Below are 15,497 nucleotides of genomic sequence, written 5' to 3' on the forward strand. Positions count from 1 at the left end.
GGGCTGTCCCCACTGATGGACGGGGGCACAGGGAGGAGCGGTGTGGGGGAGCTGCCCCACGGCGGGGAGCTGCACCAGCTGCAGCTGGTGCCCCATGGTTGGGAGCTGCACCAGCTGCAGGTTTTGCCCCACAGCGGGGAGCTGCCCCACAGCAGGGAGCTGCCCCACGGCGGGGAGCTGCCCAAGCTGCAGGTGGTGCCCCTGGGCTGGGAGGTGCCCCCCAGGTGGCAGCTGCACCCCGGCGGGGAGCTGCAGCACCTGCCCCTGGACCCCCGGCACCACGTGCCAGACGGTGGCCTGGGGCAGCGCGGAGGGGAGGGTGGGTACCTGCAGGGGCTGCAAGGGCAGCGCCGTCGCTCCGGGGAGGGAGGGCAGCAGCCAGGCAGCCACCGTTGGCGGCACGGCTGGGACGACGAAGGGGGAGTTTTGCGTCTGCGCAAGCCGCAGAAGCCGTCTGGGGAAACCCTCTGTGGGAAAAAGGGCGCTGGGCTGAGCTCTGGGGCGCTGGGCTCGCCAGCAGGGCCGCAGCCCCGGGAGGAGCGGGAGCCGGCTGCTGGACCTGCCATGGTGGCTGGAGAGTGGGGCGGTTGCTTGGGGAACCCGCGCAACGGCCGTTCCGTCCCAACGGCTGACCAGCCCCTCGCCGACATCTTGGGGAGGACTGCAGGCTTTGGAGCCAAGCAGGCTGCCCAGCGCAAGACTTGGCCATCCCCAGCAGGCTTGCCCTCCCACGCAGCACTTGCCATGCCCACCACGCTTCCACACCGCCTCTTGCCCGTCCTGAGCATTTCCCAGCCCAGGACCAGCTTTCATCCTCATGGTCATTTCCCATCCTGACAAGCTCACAAGATAACAGATTCCCATACAAAAGATTTCCCATCAACACAAGCAGATTTTTCCCTTCATCCAAAGAGATCTCGTCCCAAAGAATTCCCCTCTCTTGGAGGACTTTTCCAAGTATTTCCTTCCCCAGGGAATGGTACCCACCCCATTCAAGACTTCCCATCCAAGTACTTTCCCATCCCAGGAGTGCCTGCCCATCCCAAGGCTTTTGCTTCCCAATGCTTTCAAACCCTGGGCACATTTCCCATCTCTTTCATTGCCGAGCCCAATGCCTTTCCACCCCAAGGAAGTCTTCCCAGCCCAGCAAGGATTTCTCGGCGCACTCATCCTTTCCCAGCCCATTCCCATTTCCCACTTTCACCATCCAACACACAGCTTGGCCAGCCCACAGCTCTAGAGAGGGATTGGGACGATGCTGATAGACACAAGGTCACGGGGATTTGCTGTGCTGACGATTGCTCTTTCTTACAGATCAACACAGATCCCCAGTCCCAAGGGCGCCAGGCAGAATCTGGCCAATATGTAGATTCAAGGCTCTTCCATTTCCTACCGGGAAAGAAAGAGATCTGTGCGTTTCTCTCTCTCCACCTCCAGAAAAAGAGAGGAAGGGGAGAGCGCTAATGAACAGGAGCATGCTCAGCTCAGCCACCGGCATGGAGGCTGCCCGCTCCTCAGCACCTCGAAGCAGCAGCACCTTCAAGTCTCCTCCTGCAGCAGCAGCACATCAGTGTCTCTTGTCCCACCAGCAGGACAGTGGCGTCTCCCATTGCACCATGCCGACCTCCACGCCTCGAGTGCCAGCAGCAGTCCTCAATGCGAGCTGGACGCTCAGGGCACTTGTGGCCACCCACCTTTGTGAGCTCCAAGGCTGACAGGGACTCTCTGCTGAGCTCCCACGGCTCTCAGGCGTCCCGCTGGCAGAGCTTACGGCGCTAAGCTGACTGCCAGGAGAAAAGGCTCCCGTGAAATGGCTGCTCCACAACGCCAGGAGCAAGGTCTGCTGGGCTGGGGCTTCGCAGGGGAGCTCGGCCTTGGGCCTGGCAACTGCGCCTGGGAGCCAGGGATTGCCTTGGCATGCAGCTGGACACCTGGGCCTGAGAAAGCAAGGTCTCTTTCAAGACACTTGGCACCATCGTCACCCAGTGGCTGTCTCAGGGCGACGAGAGAAATGCACAGCATCTCTTGCTGCCCTGCAGTGCTGCTGTCCTATGCCCTTGGGTGTCTCCGGGATAGAAAAAGGGACGGATTTTGCCCCCAAACCCAGCTCCTTTCTATCAAAAGCATCACGTCCTCCTCTCTTTCTTGGATTTGGCTATGACTTTAGGAATCCCTGCAATCCCTGCAGCTGTGTCCCCTGCCAGCTTCTTGTGTGCCCCAAGCATCCTCGCTTGCAGGGCAGCAGAAGATGCAGAAAAGGCCTTGCCTTAGTGGAAGCACTGCCCTGCAGGAGCTCCAACATCCCTCGTAGCAGCACGCTGTAGCCCCCAAATGCCCCCGAAACGGCACATTTCAGCTCCTGGGAAGGAAATGAGCTCGCTCAAGGGGAGCTACCCGCTCAAGGCCCAGGTGTCTGTGAGGCGGTGTTGGCAAGGAGTCCTGTTGTGTGAGTCCGTTCTTTGTGGGTGCTCCGTCCCCACAAGGCTTGCTTTGGAAGGCCCAGGAGAGTCTTGTGGGCACTGGCCTGGGGTCCCAGGCTGAGCCAGCTGCTGCCTGGCAATCAGGGAGGCTCGCTCGGTGTCTTGGCTTGGGTTTGCGTGGCCAGGCTGTGGGAGCGGGGGGCTGCAGGGCTGTCCTCTGTGAGGAGAATGCAGCAGCTGCCCCATGGGAGCTCAGGGCCGCTTCCAGGAGGCTCCTTCCAGGAGGGACCCACCCGCTGCTGCCCAGAACGCAGAGCAAAAGGATGATGTTTGCGCCTGGGGGAGAGCCCATCTAAGAAAGGGAACAAAAGCTGCTGCCCAGCAGCGTCTGGCTCAGGGAGGAGTGGGAAAGCTCTGTGCAGCCCCCAAGGGCCGTGCAGCAGGAGGCCGGAGGTGCTCCAGGCTCCCAGCAGCAGTTCTCCTGCGGCCTGTGCAGGGAGAGGCCCCTGGTGGAGCAGGCTGTCCCCCTGCAGCCCATGGGTCCCCCGTGGAGCAGATCTCCACGCTGCAGCCCCCCTGTGGCTGGAGGAGCCCCCGGTGGAGCAGGTGGCTGTGGCCTGGAGGAGGCCGCGGCCTGTGGAGAGCCCCCGCAGGAGCAGGCCCCGCGCTGGACTGGAACAGGCTGTGCTGAGCCTGCTTTGCCCGTGACGCTCCTTGGGGAGTGATCTCCCTGTCCTTCTGGCAGCCCTTGAGCCCTTTCCAGCCTCTTTTCTCCCCTTGGCGTTGGAGGAGGGGCAGGGAGAGAGCGCTTGTGCTGGAGCTCAGCTGCCCAGCTGAGGAAAACCACCACGCTTTGCTCTCTCTTGCCGCTGCTGCAGCACGCTGGTAGCAGCCAGCAGCGTCTGTTCTTCGAGCCTCAGCAAGCCCACAGCATCTTCCTTGAAGGGATCCCTTTCCTTCACGCCTGCCAGGCGCCGCCTCCAGAGGCTGAGGGCTTGTGCCCCGTTTGCAAGCGCTTGCTCAGTGCCCCCTTCCCCAGAGAAGGATCCCAGCTGCTTGGCTTCCCTGCCCTCTGCTGCCAGGCTCCCGCAGCTGCTATCCCAGCAGCGCAGCAGCCAGCTGACAATGTGCTCGCCTGGAGGACAGCTGCAATCTTGTCCCATGGCTCGCAGCTCGCCCAGGGATGGGGATCACCTGCTTGCTGCTGCTTTGCTCTCTGCTCTCCTTTCCAACAGCCTCCTGTTCCCTGGGATGGCCCTACCTTGGGGGAGCCTGCCTCGCCTTCCTCTTGCTCCTTCCCCTTCTTGGGAGGACTTTCTGCCCTTCCGAAACGAGATGACTTCTGCATGCATTCCTTCCCCTTGTGTGTATTGGCGCCTGAGACAGCAGCGGGGTAGTCCCCGGAGCCAGCTCTTAGGGCCTGTGCCAGGCTTGGAGGGGCTGCAGGGAACATGCCAGGGGCTCGAGGGGCTGCAGGGCGAGTGACAGGGCTTTGAGGGGCCTCAGGTCCCACCGCAGTGGTTGAAGTCGATGCAGGGAACATCAGAGTTGTTGGAGGGGCTGCAGGTACAATCCCAGGGCTTGCAGGGGCTGCAGGCTGCGTCACAGCTTTGCATCAGCTCAAGACGCATTTTCCTAGAACCAGACATTTCCTCCTGAAGGGGAGGAAGAGCATGGAATGGTCTACCAAATGCAGAGAGCAGACCCCGGCAAACCTACAGCTGCTGCTAGGAAGTACATAAACTTTTTTTTTTTTTTTTGGTTGTTAACATTGTTTCACAACAACAGATGCAAAGATGGATCTTGAGCTGAGGGCAAAGGTGACCTTGGATCTGAAGCACACAGGCATTCGCTAATGTCCCCCCATCCTGAGTGAATGCGCAACGACTCGGAAGGAAAAATAAAGTCCAAACCAGTGCGTTGTGATAAGGAGAGTTTAATAGGGTAGAAAAGGAAGAGAAACAAACAAAATGATAAATAATGATATGTACAATTTATAATATATCAATATATAAAAATATTTAATACTATTAAATACGAATACTTATAATTTTATAATAAGAAAACAATGCCATACTGTACAACACAGTCAATAAAGTGGATTTAATGAAATAAATAATAAAACCAACAAATTAAATGAAAATTAACAAATTTAAATTTAATAAAAATAAAACCCATTTTTCCCATAACAATGAATTCCTATCCCCATCATCACTTCCCATCCCACTGATCATTTCCTATCCCAGCCACCTCCCATTGCTGCTCCCAAGGCTCAATTCCCAACTCCCATTCTTCCATCCATCCATCCATCCATCCATCCATCCATCCATCCATCCATCCATCCATCCATTTTCTGCCGTCCGTGCTGGCCATGCCCACATCCATGCACGGCCTGAGCATGGGCAGCGGGAGCGGGCTGCATGAAATCCCCTTGGCATCGCAGTGCAAGAAGAGCTGCAGGCAGAGGCCTTGCTGAGTGACCACGTAAGGAGAGGAATTTAATCCAGAAGGCAGGAAAGAAGAGCAATGCCCTGAAAGAAGAAGCAAGTCTTGTCTCTCAGCCCTTTGGTGTCCCAAGCAGCAGTTGCCATGGGCAAGCTTTCCCAGCCCAGCCGCTGCCAGCATCTCCCCAGCTTCCCATTGCCACCTTCCTCGGTGAGCCACGCATTTTCCATTGCCCCCGTTGCCCATCCCTGAGAGTGGCAAGCTCATCCCCTAGCTCCAGCACGAGAGAGGGGAGAGGGCAAGCGAGAGGGGCAAGGGCTGAGGAGCGTGGCTGAAGCTGGAGCAGGTGCCTGCAGAGGTCTCTGTGCCTGCCTGGGTGCTGCGGGGGCCGTCGAGGAGAAGCCCGAGGTCGGTCACGGGTAGCCGTAAGAGTAGGCTCTGGCGTGGTCCTTCTGCCGCTGCACGAAGAATTGCACGGGGCCGATCTTCATCTGGTGGGCCGCCCGCTGACGCTCCTCCTGGGCCAGCTTCTTCAGGCGCTCCCGCTCGGGACGCTGCTGCGGCGTGATGGGCACCGACTCCTCCAGCGTCTTGGCCCCGCTGGCCTGGGGACAGAGCCTGTCCTGGGGCCGCACGGCACGGGGCTCCCCACTCGGAGTCTCCGGCAGCAGCCGCGCTCTGCGGGGAGCTGGTGCCGCTGCTCCTTGCCCCCCTGCAGCCCCCGGGCTTCGCGCTCTCTTCACCGGTGCCGTGGTGCTGTTGATCGCCAGCTGCTGCCCGCTGCTGCCTGCTTCCCTGCTGCTGCCAGCCACCGTGCTGCTGCCACGCGTCTTCCCCTGGCACGGTCTCTTGCGGCCTTGGCCAGCCTGGCCCAGCAGCATCTTCCTCTCCTTGCGGGGGGGGTTCTCTGTCGTCGGCCTCCTGTGCTGGCAGCTCTGCGCTGTCCCGGGGATGCTGCTGGGCGCGGGGCGCTTGGCCCCCCGCTCGGTGCCGGTGGACGCAGGGGCAGCCAGGGGGCTCTTGAGGGGACCCAGGGGGCGTTTGGGCAGGGGTCTCCTATGGTCACTGCGGCCCTTGGGGTTGGGGCGTTTCTTGGGGGAACTCGGGGGGGATTTGGGCTGGGCTCTACTAAGGGCACTGGGGACCTTGGGGTTGGGGCGGGTCTTGAGGGAACGCTGGGGGGGTTGGGGCAGGGCTCTACTAAGGGCACTGAGGACCTGGGTGTCAGGGAGGCTCCTGGGGGGACTCAGGGGTGGACTGGGTAGGGGGCTCCTAAGCGCACTGGGCAGGGGACTGGCTGCAGGGCTGAGGGGGGGGCTCACTGCTGGCACGACGGGGGACTGCAGCGACAGCCCACCCTCAAGCTTCTCGGGGCGCACCCCAGGGCTTGAGGGGACCTCACCGAGGGCTCCTGTGGCTTCCAGTCCCTGCGTGCTCGGCTCCTCGATGTCCTCGCAGAGGTCGGGCAGCTGGGAGAGGAAGCGGCTGAGGGCAGGACTGCTGGGCAAATCGCGGAAGGCGTCCTGGGGCTCCACGGCATCGAGCCAGCTGAGCAGCTCCTCCATGTCGGGGATGGGGATGTCCAGGTGGGCCAGGAGCTCGTCCTGCACGTGCTGCAGCTGCTGGCTGTCCCCTGCCAGCTCTGGAAAGGCCTCGGCCAAGGCATCGGGGCCCAGCTCGGGCAGCTGCGGGGGCTCCTCAGGCACCTGCGGGGCTGTCGCCGCTGAGGACCAAGCAAGAAAATCCCCCAAGACGGGCGATGTCAGCTTTCCCGTGGCCCCTGGGTGTGGGGCCACAAGCGGCCGGCTGTGCCAGCCCCAAACTCACCGTCGGGCGTCGCCGTCTGGGTGCTGGCGGTCCTTGGAGCCTGGGCAGGCTCGGGGGGAGTGGGGCCGGGCAGCGGGGGCCCCTGGTCCTCGCTGAGCCCCACGGCGTGCAAGCAGGGCTCCGGCAGCTGCCCCCGGCTGCTGCTCAGGGTGCGGGGCGTGGGGAGCGCCTGCCCCCGCAGCGGAGGCCCCGGGACGAGGGGTGGCGGGGGGTTGCGCTGGGCGGGGGCCTGCAACAGGCAGGTGCCTGCGGGGTGCAGGAGCTCCCCATGGAGCACGGCCCTGGGCCCCAGCCCCAGCGCATGGTGGGGCACCAGTGTCCCCGTCACCATGGGCTGTCCCCACTGATGGACGGGGGCACAGGGAGGAGCGGTGTGGGGGAGCTGCCCCACGGCGGGGAGCTGCACCAGCTGCAGCTGGTGCCCCATGGTTGGGAGCTGCACCAGCTGCAGGTTTTGCCCCACAGCGGGGAGCTGCCCCCCAGCAGGGAGCTGCCCCATGGCGGGGAGCTGCCCAAGCTGCAGGTGGTGCCCCTGGGCTGGGAGGTGCCCCCCAGGTGGCAGCTGCACCCCGGCGGGGAGCTGCAGCACCTGCCCCTGGACCCCCGGCACCACGTGCCAGACGGTGGCCTGGGGCAGCGCGGAGGGGAGGGTGGGTACCTGCAGGGGCTGCAAGGGCAGCGCCGTCGCTCCGGGGAGGGAGGGCAGCAGCCAGGCAGCCACCGTTGGCGGCACGGCTGACACGACGAAGGGGGAGTTTTGCGTCTGCGCAAGCCGCAGAAGCCGTCTGGGGAAACCCTCTGTGGGAAAAAGGGCGCTGGGCTGAGCTCTGGGGCGCTGGGCTCGCCAGCAGGGCCGCAGCCCCGGGAGGAGCGGGAGCCGGCTGCTGGACCTGCCATGGTGGCTGGAGAGTGGGGCGGTTGCTTGGGGAACCCGCGCAACGGCCGTTCCGTCCCAACGGCTGACCAGCCCCTCGCCGACATCTTGGGGAGGACTGCAGGCTTTGGAGCCAAGCAGGCTGCCCAGCGCAAGACTTGGCCATCCCCAGCAGGCTTGCCCTCCCACGCAGCACTTGCCATGCCCACCACGCTTCCACACCGCCTCTTGCCCGTCCTGAGCATTTCCCAGCCCAGGACCAGCTTTCATCCTCATGGTCATTTCCCATCCTGACAAGCTCACAAGATAACAGATTCCCATACAAAAGATTTCCCATCAACACAAGCAGATTTTTCCCTTCATCCAAAGAGATCTCGTCCCAAAGAATTCCCCTCTCTTGGAGGACTTTTCCAAGTATTTCCTTCCCCAGGGAATGGTACCCACCCCATTCAAGACTTCCCATCCCAGTACTTTCCCATCCCAGGAGTGCCTGCCCATCCCAAGGCTTTTGCTTCCCAATGCTTTCAAACCCCGGGCACATTTCCCATCTCTTTCATTGCCGAGCCCAATGCCTTTCCACCCCAAGGAAGTCTTCCCAGCCCAGCAAGGATTTCTCGGCGCACTCATCCTTTCCCAACCCATTCCCATTTCCCACTTTCACCATCCAACACACAGCTTGGCCAGCCCACAGCTCTAGAGAGGGATGGGGACGATGCTGATAGACACAAGGTCACGGGGAGTTGCTGTGCTGACGATTGCTCTTTCTTACAGATCAACACAGATCCCCAGTCCCAAGGGCGCCAGGCAGAATCTGGCCAATATGTAGATTCAAGGCTCTTCCATTTCCTACCGGGAAAGAAAGAGATCTGTGCGTTTCTCTCTCTCCACCTCCAGAAAAAGAGAGGAAGGGGAGAGCGCTAATGAACAGGAGCATGCTCAGCTCAGCCACCGGCATGGAGGCTGCCCGCTCCTCAGCACCTCGAAGCAGCGGCACCTTCAAGTCTCCTCCTGCAGCAGCAGCACATCAGTGTCTCTTGTCCCACCAGCAGGACAGTGGCGTCTCCCATTGCACCATGCCGACCTCCACGCCTCGAGTGCCAGCAGCAGTCCTCAATGCGAGCTGGACGCTCAGGGCACTTGTGGCCACCCACCTTTGTGAGCTCCAAGGCTGACAGGGACTCTCTGCTGAGCTCCCACGGCTCTCAGGCGTCCCGCTGGCAGAGCTTACGGCGCTAAGCTGACTGCCAGGAGAAAAGGCTCCCGTGAAATGGCTGCTCCACAACGCCAGGAGCAAGGTCTGCTGGGCTGGGGGTTCGCAGGGGAGCTCGGCCTTGGGCCTGGCAACTGCGCCTGGGAGCCAGGGATTGCCTTGGCATGCAGCTGGACACCTGCGCCTGAGAAAGCAAGGTCTCTTTCAAGACGCTTGGCACCATCGTCACCCAGTGGCTGTCTCAGGGCGACGAGAGAAATGCACAGCATCTCTTGCTGCCCTGCAGTGCTGCTGTCCTATGCCCTTGGGTGTCTCCGGGATAGAAAAAGGGACGGATTTTGCCCCCAAACCCAGCTCCTTTCTATCAAAAGCATCACGTCCTCCTCTCTTTCTTGGATTTGGCTATGACTTTAGGAATCCCTGCAATCCCTGCAGCTGTGTCCCCTGCCAGCTTCTTGTGTGCCCCAAGCATCCTCGCTTGCAGGACACTAGAAGATGCAGAAAAGGCCTTGCCTTAGTGGAAGCACTGCCCTGCAGGAGCTCCAGCATCCCTCTTAGCAGCACGCTGTAGCCCCCAAATGCCCCCGAAACGGCACATTTCAGCTCCTGGGAAGGAAATGAGCTCGCTCAAGGGGAGCTACCCGCTCAAGGCCCTGCTTTTTGGCCCAGGTGTCTCTGAGGCAGTACTGGAAATGAGTTCTGTTGTGAACGTAAGAACATAACATAAGAACATAAAATAACATAACATAGAAAAAATAGATAATAACATAACATATCATAAGAACATAAAACAAGAACAACTATCATAATGTGGTCTGCTAAGATCTAGGAGAAAGCAGAAATCCAGCAATGCTGTGTTTCCTACTCCTCAAAACCAATTCAGCTGACAACTATGAATGCTTCCAGCTGGAAAAAACTGGAAGAATGAAGTGGAGGACTCCTTGCCGTCACTGTGTTTCTGGAGCACACCTCTACCTTTCCGCCCAACAAGGGCGGAAAATTCCCAATTATCTCTTGGGAGATAATTGCAGAACATGAAAAAACATGACCAAAGCCAGAGGACCCATCTCCACAACAGCACGATAAACAGAAAAGACATCTCTAGATGCAGACCCCAGAGCTCCAGTTCACTATGTCCCGCTATTGGAAGTTATTTTTTAGGCTTTGTTTTTAAGGCCACTGGCTGCCTCCTCCCTTATGCTCCCCATTGTCCCTGTTGTCCTGTCTTTCTCCTGCATTGCTTCCTTTCCTTGCTGGACCTTGCTGAGCTCTTTCATGTTGTGTTGTATATCTGTGTATGAAGGCAGGATATCTCATTCTTTTACACTGCTGACTGCTACCCCATATACCTCTGCAAGTTTTCGTACAAGGGATTAAGACAAAAAGGCCTGTGCCTGGCAGAGGGAGCACTGAACGATGATCTAGCAAAGCAGTCTATCCCAGACAGACAACACTGGCCCGGAAATCCTGCTGGAAAATTTGGTGTCCATGAAACTGAGACAGAAATTGGAACTTGCAACAAAACGCTGTAGGGTAGAAGTTGTTTTAGCTGAACATACTGGGCACATCTTTGAATGCAAAAGCTAAGGTCTTGCTTTGCTTACGTAAGGTCTGAGTGTTTCACCCAGCACTCCAGCATCCTCTCTTAAGTAGGGGAGGCAAGCATAAGATGCAGAAGTTGGCAGATGCACAGGATGCGAAGTCCTATCAGTAAAGAATTTCTTCCTAACATATATTAGAAATGTAACTTTTCAGTTGGAAGCTATTACTCCATGTCCTGTCACTCCAGGCCCTGATGAAGACCCCCTCCCCAGCTTTCCTATAGGTTGCCTTTAAGTACAGGAAGGCTCTCCCTGGGGTCACAGTAAGCTCACCTCTTACCCAGGTGTCACAGTTAATTCCTGAGATAGGAATAATGACAAGGGTTAATCTATTGCAGATGATTTCATACAATAAGAGAAAAGCTTTTGTTGGAAAGCACAAGGGAGGGGGGAGGGTGGGCAAACGGCTCTGTGGTGTTTAGCTGCCGGCTGGGTTAAACCACACCAGTGGCTTTCCTTTAGTCGTCACAGTAGACTTGCTGGAGGTCATTTGTGTTGGGCAGTTACCACCAGAAAGCGTCCCCAAGCCAAGTCTGCATTTGCTTGTGTCTTCTGCAATCCCTGCAGCTGTGTCCCCTGCCAGCTTCTTGTGTGCCCCAAGCATCCTCGCTTGCAGGGCAGTAGAAGATGCAGAAAAGGCCTTGCCTTAGTGGAAGCACTGCCCTGCAGGAGCTCCAGCATCCCTCTTAGCAGCACGCTGTAGCCCCCAAATGCCCCCGAAACGGCACATTTCAGCTCCTGGGAAGGAAATGAGCTCGGTCATTGTGAGCTACCCGCTCAAGGCCCAGGTGTCTGTGAGGCGGTGTTGGCAAGGAGTCCTGTTGTGTGAGTCCGTTCTTTGTGGGTGCTCCGTCCCCACAAGGCTTGCTTTGGAAGGCCCAGGAGAGTCTTGTGGGCACTGGCCTGGGGTCCCAGGCTGAGCCAGCTGCTGCCTGGCAATCAGGGAGGCTCGCTCGGTGTCTTGGCTTGGGTTTGCGTGGCCAGGCTGTGGGAGCGGGGGGCTGCAGGGCTGTCCTCTGTGAGGAGAATGCAGCAGCTGCCCCATGGGAGCTCAGGGCCGCTTCCAGGAGGCTCCTTCCAGGAGGGACCCACCCGCTGCTGCCCAGAACGCAGAGCAAAAGGATGATGTTTGCGCCTGGGGGAGAGCCCATCTAAGAAAGGGAACAAAAGCTGCTGCCCAGCAGCGTCTGGCTCAGGGAGGAGTGGCAAAGCTCTGTGCAGCCCCCAAGGGCCGTGCAGCAGGAGGCCGGAGGTGCTCCAGGCTCCCAGCAGCAGTTCCCCTGCGGCCTGTGCAGGGAGAGGCCCCTGGTGGAGCAGGCTGTCCCCCTGCAGCCCATGGGTCCCCCGTGGAGCAGATCTCCACGCTGCAGCCCCCCTGTGGCTGGAGGAGCCCCCGGTGGAGCAGGTGGCTGTGGCCTGGAGGAGGCCGCGGCCTGTGGAGAGCCCCCGCAGGAGCAGGCCCCGCGCTGGACTGGAACAGGCTGTGCTGAGCCTGCTTTGCCCGTGACGCTCCTTGGGGAGTGATCTCCCTGTCCTTCTGGCAGCCCTTGAGCCCTTTCCAGCCTCTTTTCTCCCCTTGGCGTTGGAGGAGGGGCAGGGAGAGAGCGCTTGTGCTGGAGCTCAGCTGCCCAGCTGAGGAAAACCACCACGCTTTGCTCTCTCTTGCCGCTGCTGCAGCACGCTGGTAGCAGCCAGCAGCGTCTGTTCTTCGAGCCTCAGCAAGCCCACAGCATCTTCCTTGAAGGGATCCCTTTCCTTCACGCCTGCCAGGCGCCGCCTCCAGAGGCTGAGGGCTTGTGCCCCGTTTGCAAGCGCTTGCTCAGTGCCCCCTTCCCCAGAGAAGGATCCCAGCTGCTTGGCTTCCCTGCCCTCTGCTGCCAGGCTCCCGCAGCTGCTATCCCAGCAGCGCAGCAGCCAGCTGACAATGTGCTCGCCTGGAGGACAGCTGCAATCTTGTCCCATGGCTCGCAGCTCGCCCAGGGATGGGGATCACCTGCTTGCTGCTGCTTTGCTCTCTGCTCTCCTTTCCAACAGCCTCCTGTTCCCTGGGATGGCCCTACCTTGGGGGAGCCTGCCTCGCCTTCCTCTTGCTCCTTCCCCTTCTTGGGAGGACTTTCTGCCCTTCCGAAACGAGATGACTTCTGCATGCATTCCTTCCCCTCGTGTGTATTGGCGCCTGAGACAGCAGCGGGGTAGTCCCCGGAGCCAGCTCTTAGGGCCTGTGCCAGGCTTGGAGGGGCTGCAGGGAACATGCCAGGGGCTCGAGGGGCTGCAGGGCGAGTGACAGGGCTTTGAGGGGCCTCAGGTCCCACCGCAGTGGTTGAAGTCGATGCAGGGAACATCAGAGTTGTTGGAGGGGCTGCAGGTACAATCCCAGGGCTTGCAGGGGCTGCAGGCTGCGTCACAGCTTTGCATCAGGTCAAGACGCATTTTCCTAGAACCAGACATTTCCTCCTGAAGGGGCGGAAGAGCATGGAATGGTCTTCCAAATGCAGAGAGCAGACCCCGGCAAACCTACAGCTGCTGCTAGGAAGTACATAAACTTTTTTTTTTTTTCTGGTTGTTAACATTGTTTCACAACAACAGATGCAAAGATGGATCTTGAGCTGAGGGCAAAGGTGACGTTGGATCTGAAGCACACAGGCATTCGCTAATGTCCCCCCATCCTGAGTGAATGCGCAACGACTCGGAAGGAAAAATAAAGTCCAAACCAGTGCGTTGTGATAAGGAGAGTTTAATAGGGTAGAAAAGGAAGAAAAACAAACAAAATGATAAATAATGATATGTACAATTTATAATATATCAATATATAAAAATATTTAATACTATTAAATACGAATACTTATAATTTTATAATAAGAAAACAATGCCATACTGTACAACACAGTCAATAAAGTGGATTTAATGAAATAAATAATAAAACCAACAAATTAAATGAAAATTAACAAATTTAAATTTAATAAAAATAAAACCCATTTTTCCCATAACAATGAATTCCTATCCCCATCATCACTTCCCATCCCACTGATCATTTCCTATCCCAGCCACCTCCCATTGCTGCTCCCAAGGCTCAATTCCCAACTCCCATTCTTCCATCCATCCATCCATCCATCCATCCATCCATCCATCCATCCATCCATCCATCCATTTTCTGCCGTCCGTGCTGGCCATGCCCACATCCATGCACGGCCTGAGCATGGGCAGCGGGAGCGGGCTGCATGAAATCCCCTTGGCATCCCAGTGCAAGAAGAGCTGCAGGCAGAGGCCTTGCTGAGTGACCACGTAAGGAGAGGAATTTAATCCAGAAGGCAGGAAAGAAGAGCAATGCCCTGAAAGAAGAACCAAGTCTTGTCTCTCAGCCCTTTGGTGTCCCAAGCAGCAGTTGCCATGGGCAAGCTTTCCCAGCCCAGCCGCTGCCAGCATCTCCCCAGCTTCCCATTGCCACCTTCCTCGGTGAGCCACGCATTTTCCATTGCCCCCGTTGCCCATCCCTGAGAGTGGCAAGCTCATCCCCTAGCTCCAGCACGAGAGAGGGGAGAGGGCAAGCGAGAGGGGCAAGGGCTGAGGAGCGTGGCTGAAGCTGGAGCAGGTGCCTGCAGAGGTCTCTGTGCCTGCCTGGGTGCTGCAGGGGCCGTCGAGGAGAAGCCCGAGGTCGGTCACGGGTAGCCGTAAGAGTAGGCTCTGGCGTGGTCCTTCTGCCGCTGCACGAAGAATTGCACGGGGCCGATCTTCATCTGGTGGGCCGCCCGCTGCCGCTCCTCCTGGGCCAGCTTCTTCAGGCGCTCCCGCTCGGGACGCTGCTGCGGCGTGATGGGCACCGACTCCTCCAGCGTCTTGGCCCCGCTGGCCTGGGGACAGAGCCTGTCCTGGGGCCGCACGGCACGGGGCTCCCCACTCGGAGTCTCCGGCAGCAGCCGCGCTCTGCGGGGAGCTGGTGCCGCTGCTCCTTGCCCCCCTGCAGCCCCCGGGCTTCGCGCTCTCTTCACCGGTGCCGTGGTGCTGTTGATCGCCAGCTGCTGCCCGCTGCTGCCTGCTTCCCTGCTGCTGCCAGCCACCGTGCTGCTGCCACGCGTCTTCCCCTGGCACGGTCTCTTGCGGCCTTGGCCAGCCTGGCCCAGCAGCATCTTCCTCTCCTTGCGGGGGGGGTTCTCTGTCGTCGGCCTCCTGTGCTGGCAGCTCTGTGCTGTCCCGGGGGTGCTGCTGGGCGCGGGGCGCTTGTCCCCCCGCTCGGTGCCGGTGGACGCAGGGGCAGCCAGGGGGCTCTTGAGGGGACCCAGGGGGCGTTTGGGCAGGGGTCTCCTATGGTCACTGCGGCCCTTGGGGTTGGGGCGTTTCTTGGGGGAACTCGGGGGGGATTTGGGCTGGGCTCTCCTAAGGGCACTGGGGACCTTGGGGTTGGGGCGGGTCTTGAGGGAACGCTGGGGGGGTTGGGGCAGGGCTCTACTAAGGGCACTGAGGACCTGGGTGTCAGGGAGGCTCCTGGGGGGACTCAGGGGTGGACTGGGTAGGGGGCTCCTAAGCGCACTGGGCAGGGGACTGGCTGCAGGGCTGAGGGGGGGGCTCACTGCTGGCACGACGGGGGACTGCAGCGACAGCCCACCCTCAAGCTTCTCGGGGCGCACCCCAGGGCTTGAGGGGACCTCACCGAGGGCTCCTGTGGCTTCCAGTCCCTGCGTGCTCGGCTCCTCGATGTCCTCGCAGAGGTCGGGCAGCTGGGAGAGGAAGCGGCTGAGGGCAGGACTGCTGGGCAAATCGCGGAAGGCGTCCTGGGGCTCCACGGCATCGAGCCAGCTGAGCAGCTCCTCCATGTCGGGGATGGGGATGTCCAGGTGGGCCAGGAGCTCGTCCTGCACGTGCTGCAGCTGCTGGCTGTCCCCTGCCAGCTCTGGAAAGGCCTCGGCCAAGGCATCGGGGCCCAGCTCGGGCAGCTGCGGGGGCTCCTCAGGCACCTGCGGGGCTGTCGCCGCTGAGGACGAAGCAAGAAAATCCCCCAAGACGGGCGATGTCAGCTTTCCCGTGGCCCCTGGGTGTGGGGCCACAAGCGGCCGGCTGTGCCAGCCCCAAACTCACCGTCGGGCGTCGCCGTCTGGGTGCTGGCGGTCCTTGGAGCCTGGGCAGGC

General features: G+C 59.8%; 1 protein-coding gene and 1 long non-coding RNA gene across 3 annotated transcripts; both read right to left on the minus strand.

Annotated features, from left to right (window-relative positions):
• Positions 1-4,340: 4,340 nt before the first annotated feature.
• Positions 4,341-10,936, minus strand: LOC113840512 (uncharacterized). 2 transcript variants are annotated; one of them, XM_038167121.2, is made up of 3 exons: positions 6,693-10,936; positions 5,609-6,588; positions 4,341-5,470 (listed from the first exon to the last, which is right to left on the minus strand). In XM_038167121.2, exons 1-3 carry the CDS (start codon positions 7,885-7,887, stop codon positions 5,279-5,281), a joined length of 2,367 nt encoding a protein of 788 aa, XP_038023049.2. In that variant the 5' UTR covers positions 7,888-10,936; the 3' UTR covers positions 4,341-5,278. The 2 variants fall into 2 exon arrangements, with proteins under 2 accessions (XP_038023049.2, XP_027303057.3); XM_027447256.3 differs by having other exon boundaries at positions 4,341-6,588.
• Positions 10,937-12,831: 1,895 nt separating this feature from the next.
• On the minus strand, positions 12,832-14,552 carry LOC139999373 (uncharacterized). Its single transcript, XR_011804762.1, has 3 exons — positions 14,364-14,552; positions 13,993-14,225; positions 12,832-13,706 (listed from the first exon to the last, which is right to left on the minus strand). It is a non-coding gene; the product is annotated as an uncharacterized lncRNA (long non-coding RNA).
• Positions 14,553-15,497: the final 945 nt, after the last annotated feature.

This window comes from Anas platyrhynchos, chromosome 23 (genome assembly GCF_047663525.1).
Source record: "Anas platyrhynchos isolate ZD024472 breed Pekin duck chromosome 23, IASCAAS_PekinDuck_T2T, whole genome shotgun sequence".
Lineage (NCBI taxonomy): Eukaryota > Metazoa > Chordata > Aves > Anseriformes > Anatidae > Anas > Anas platyrhynchos.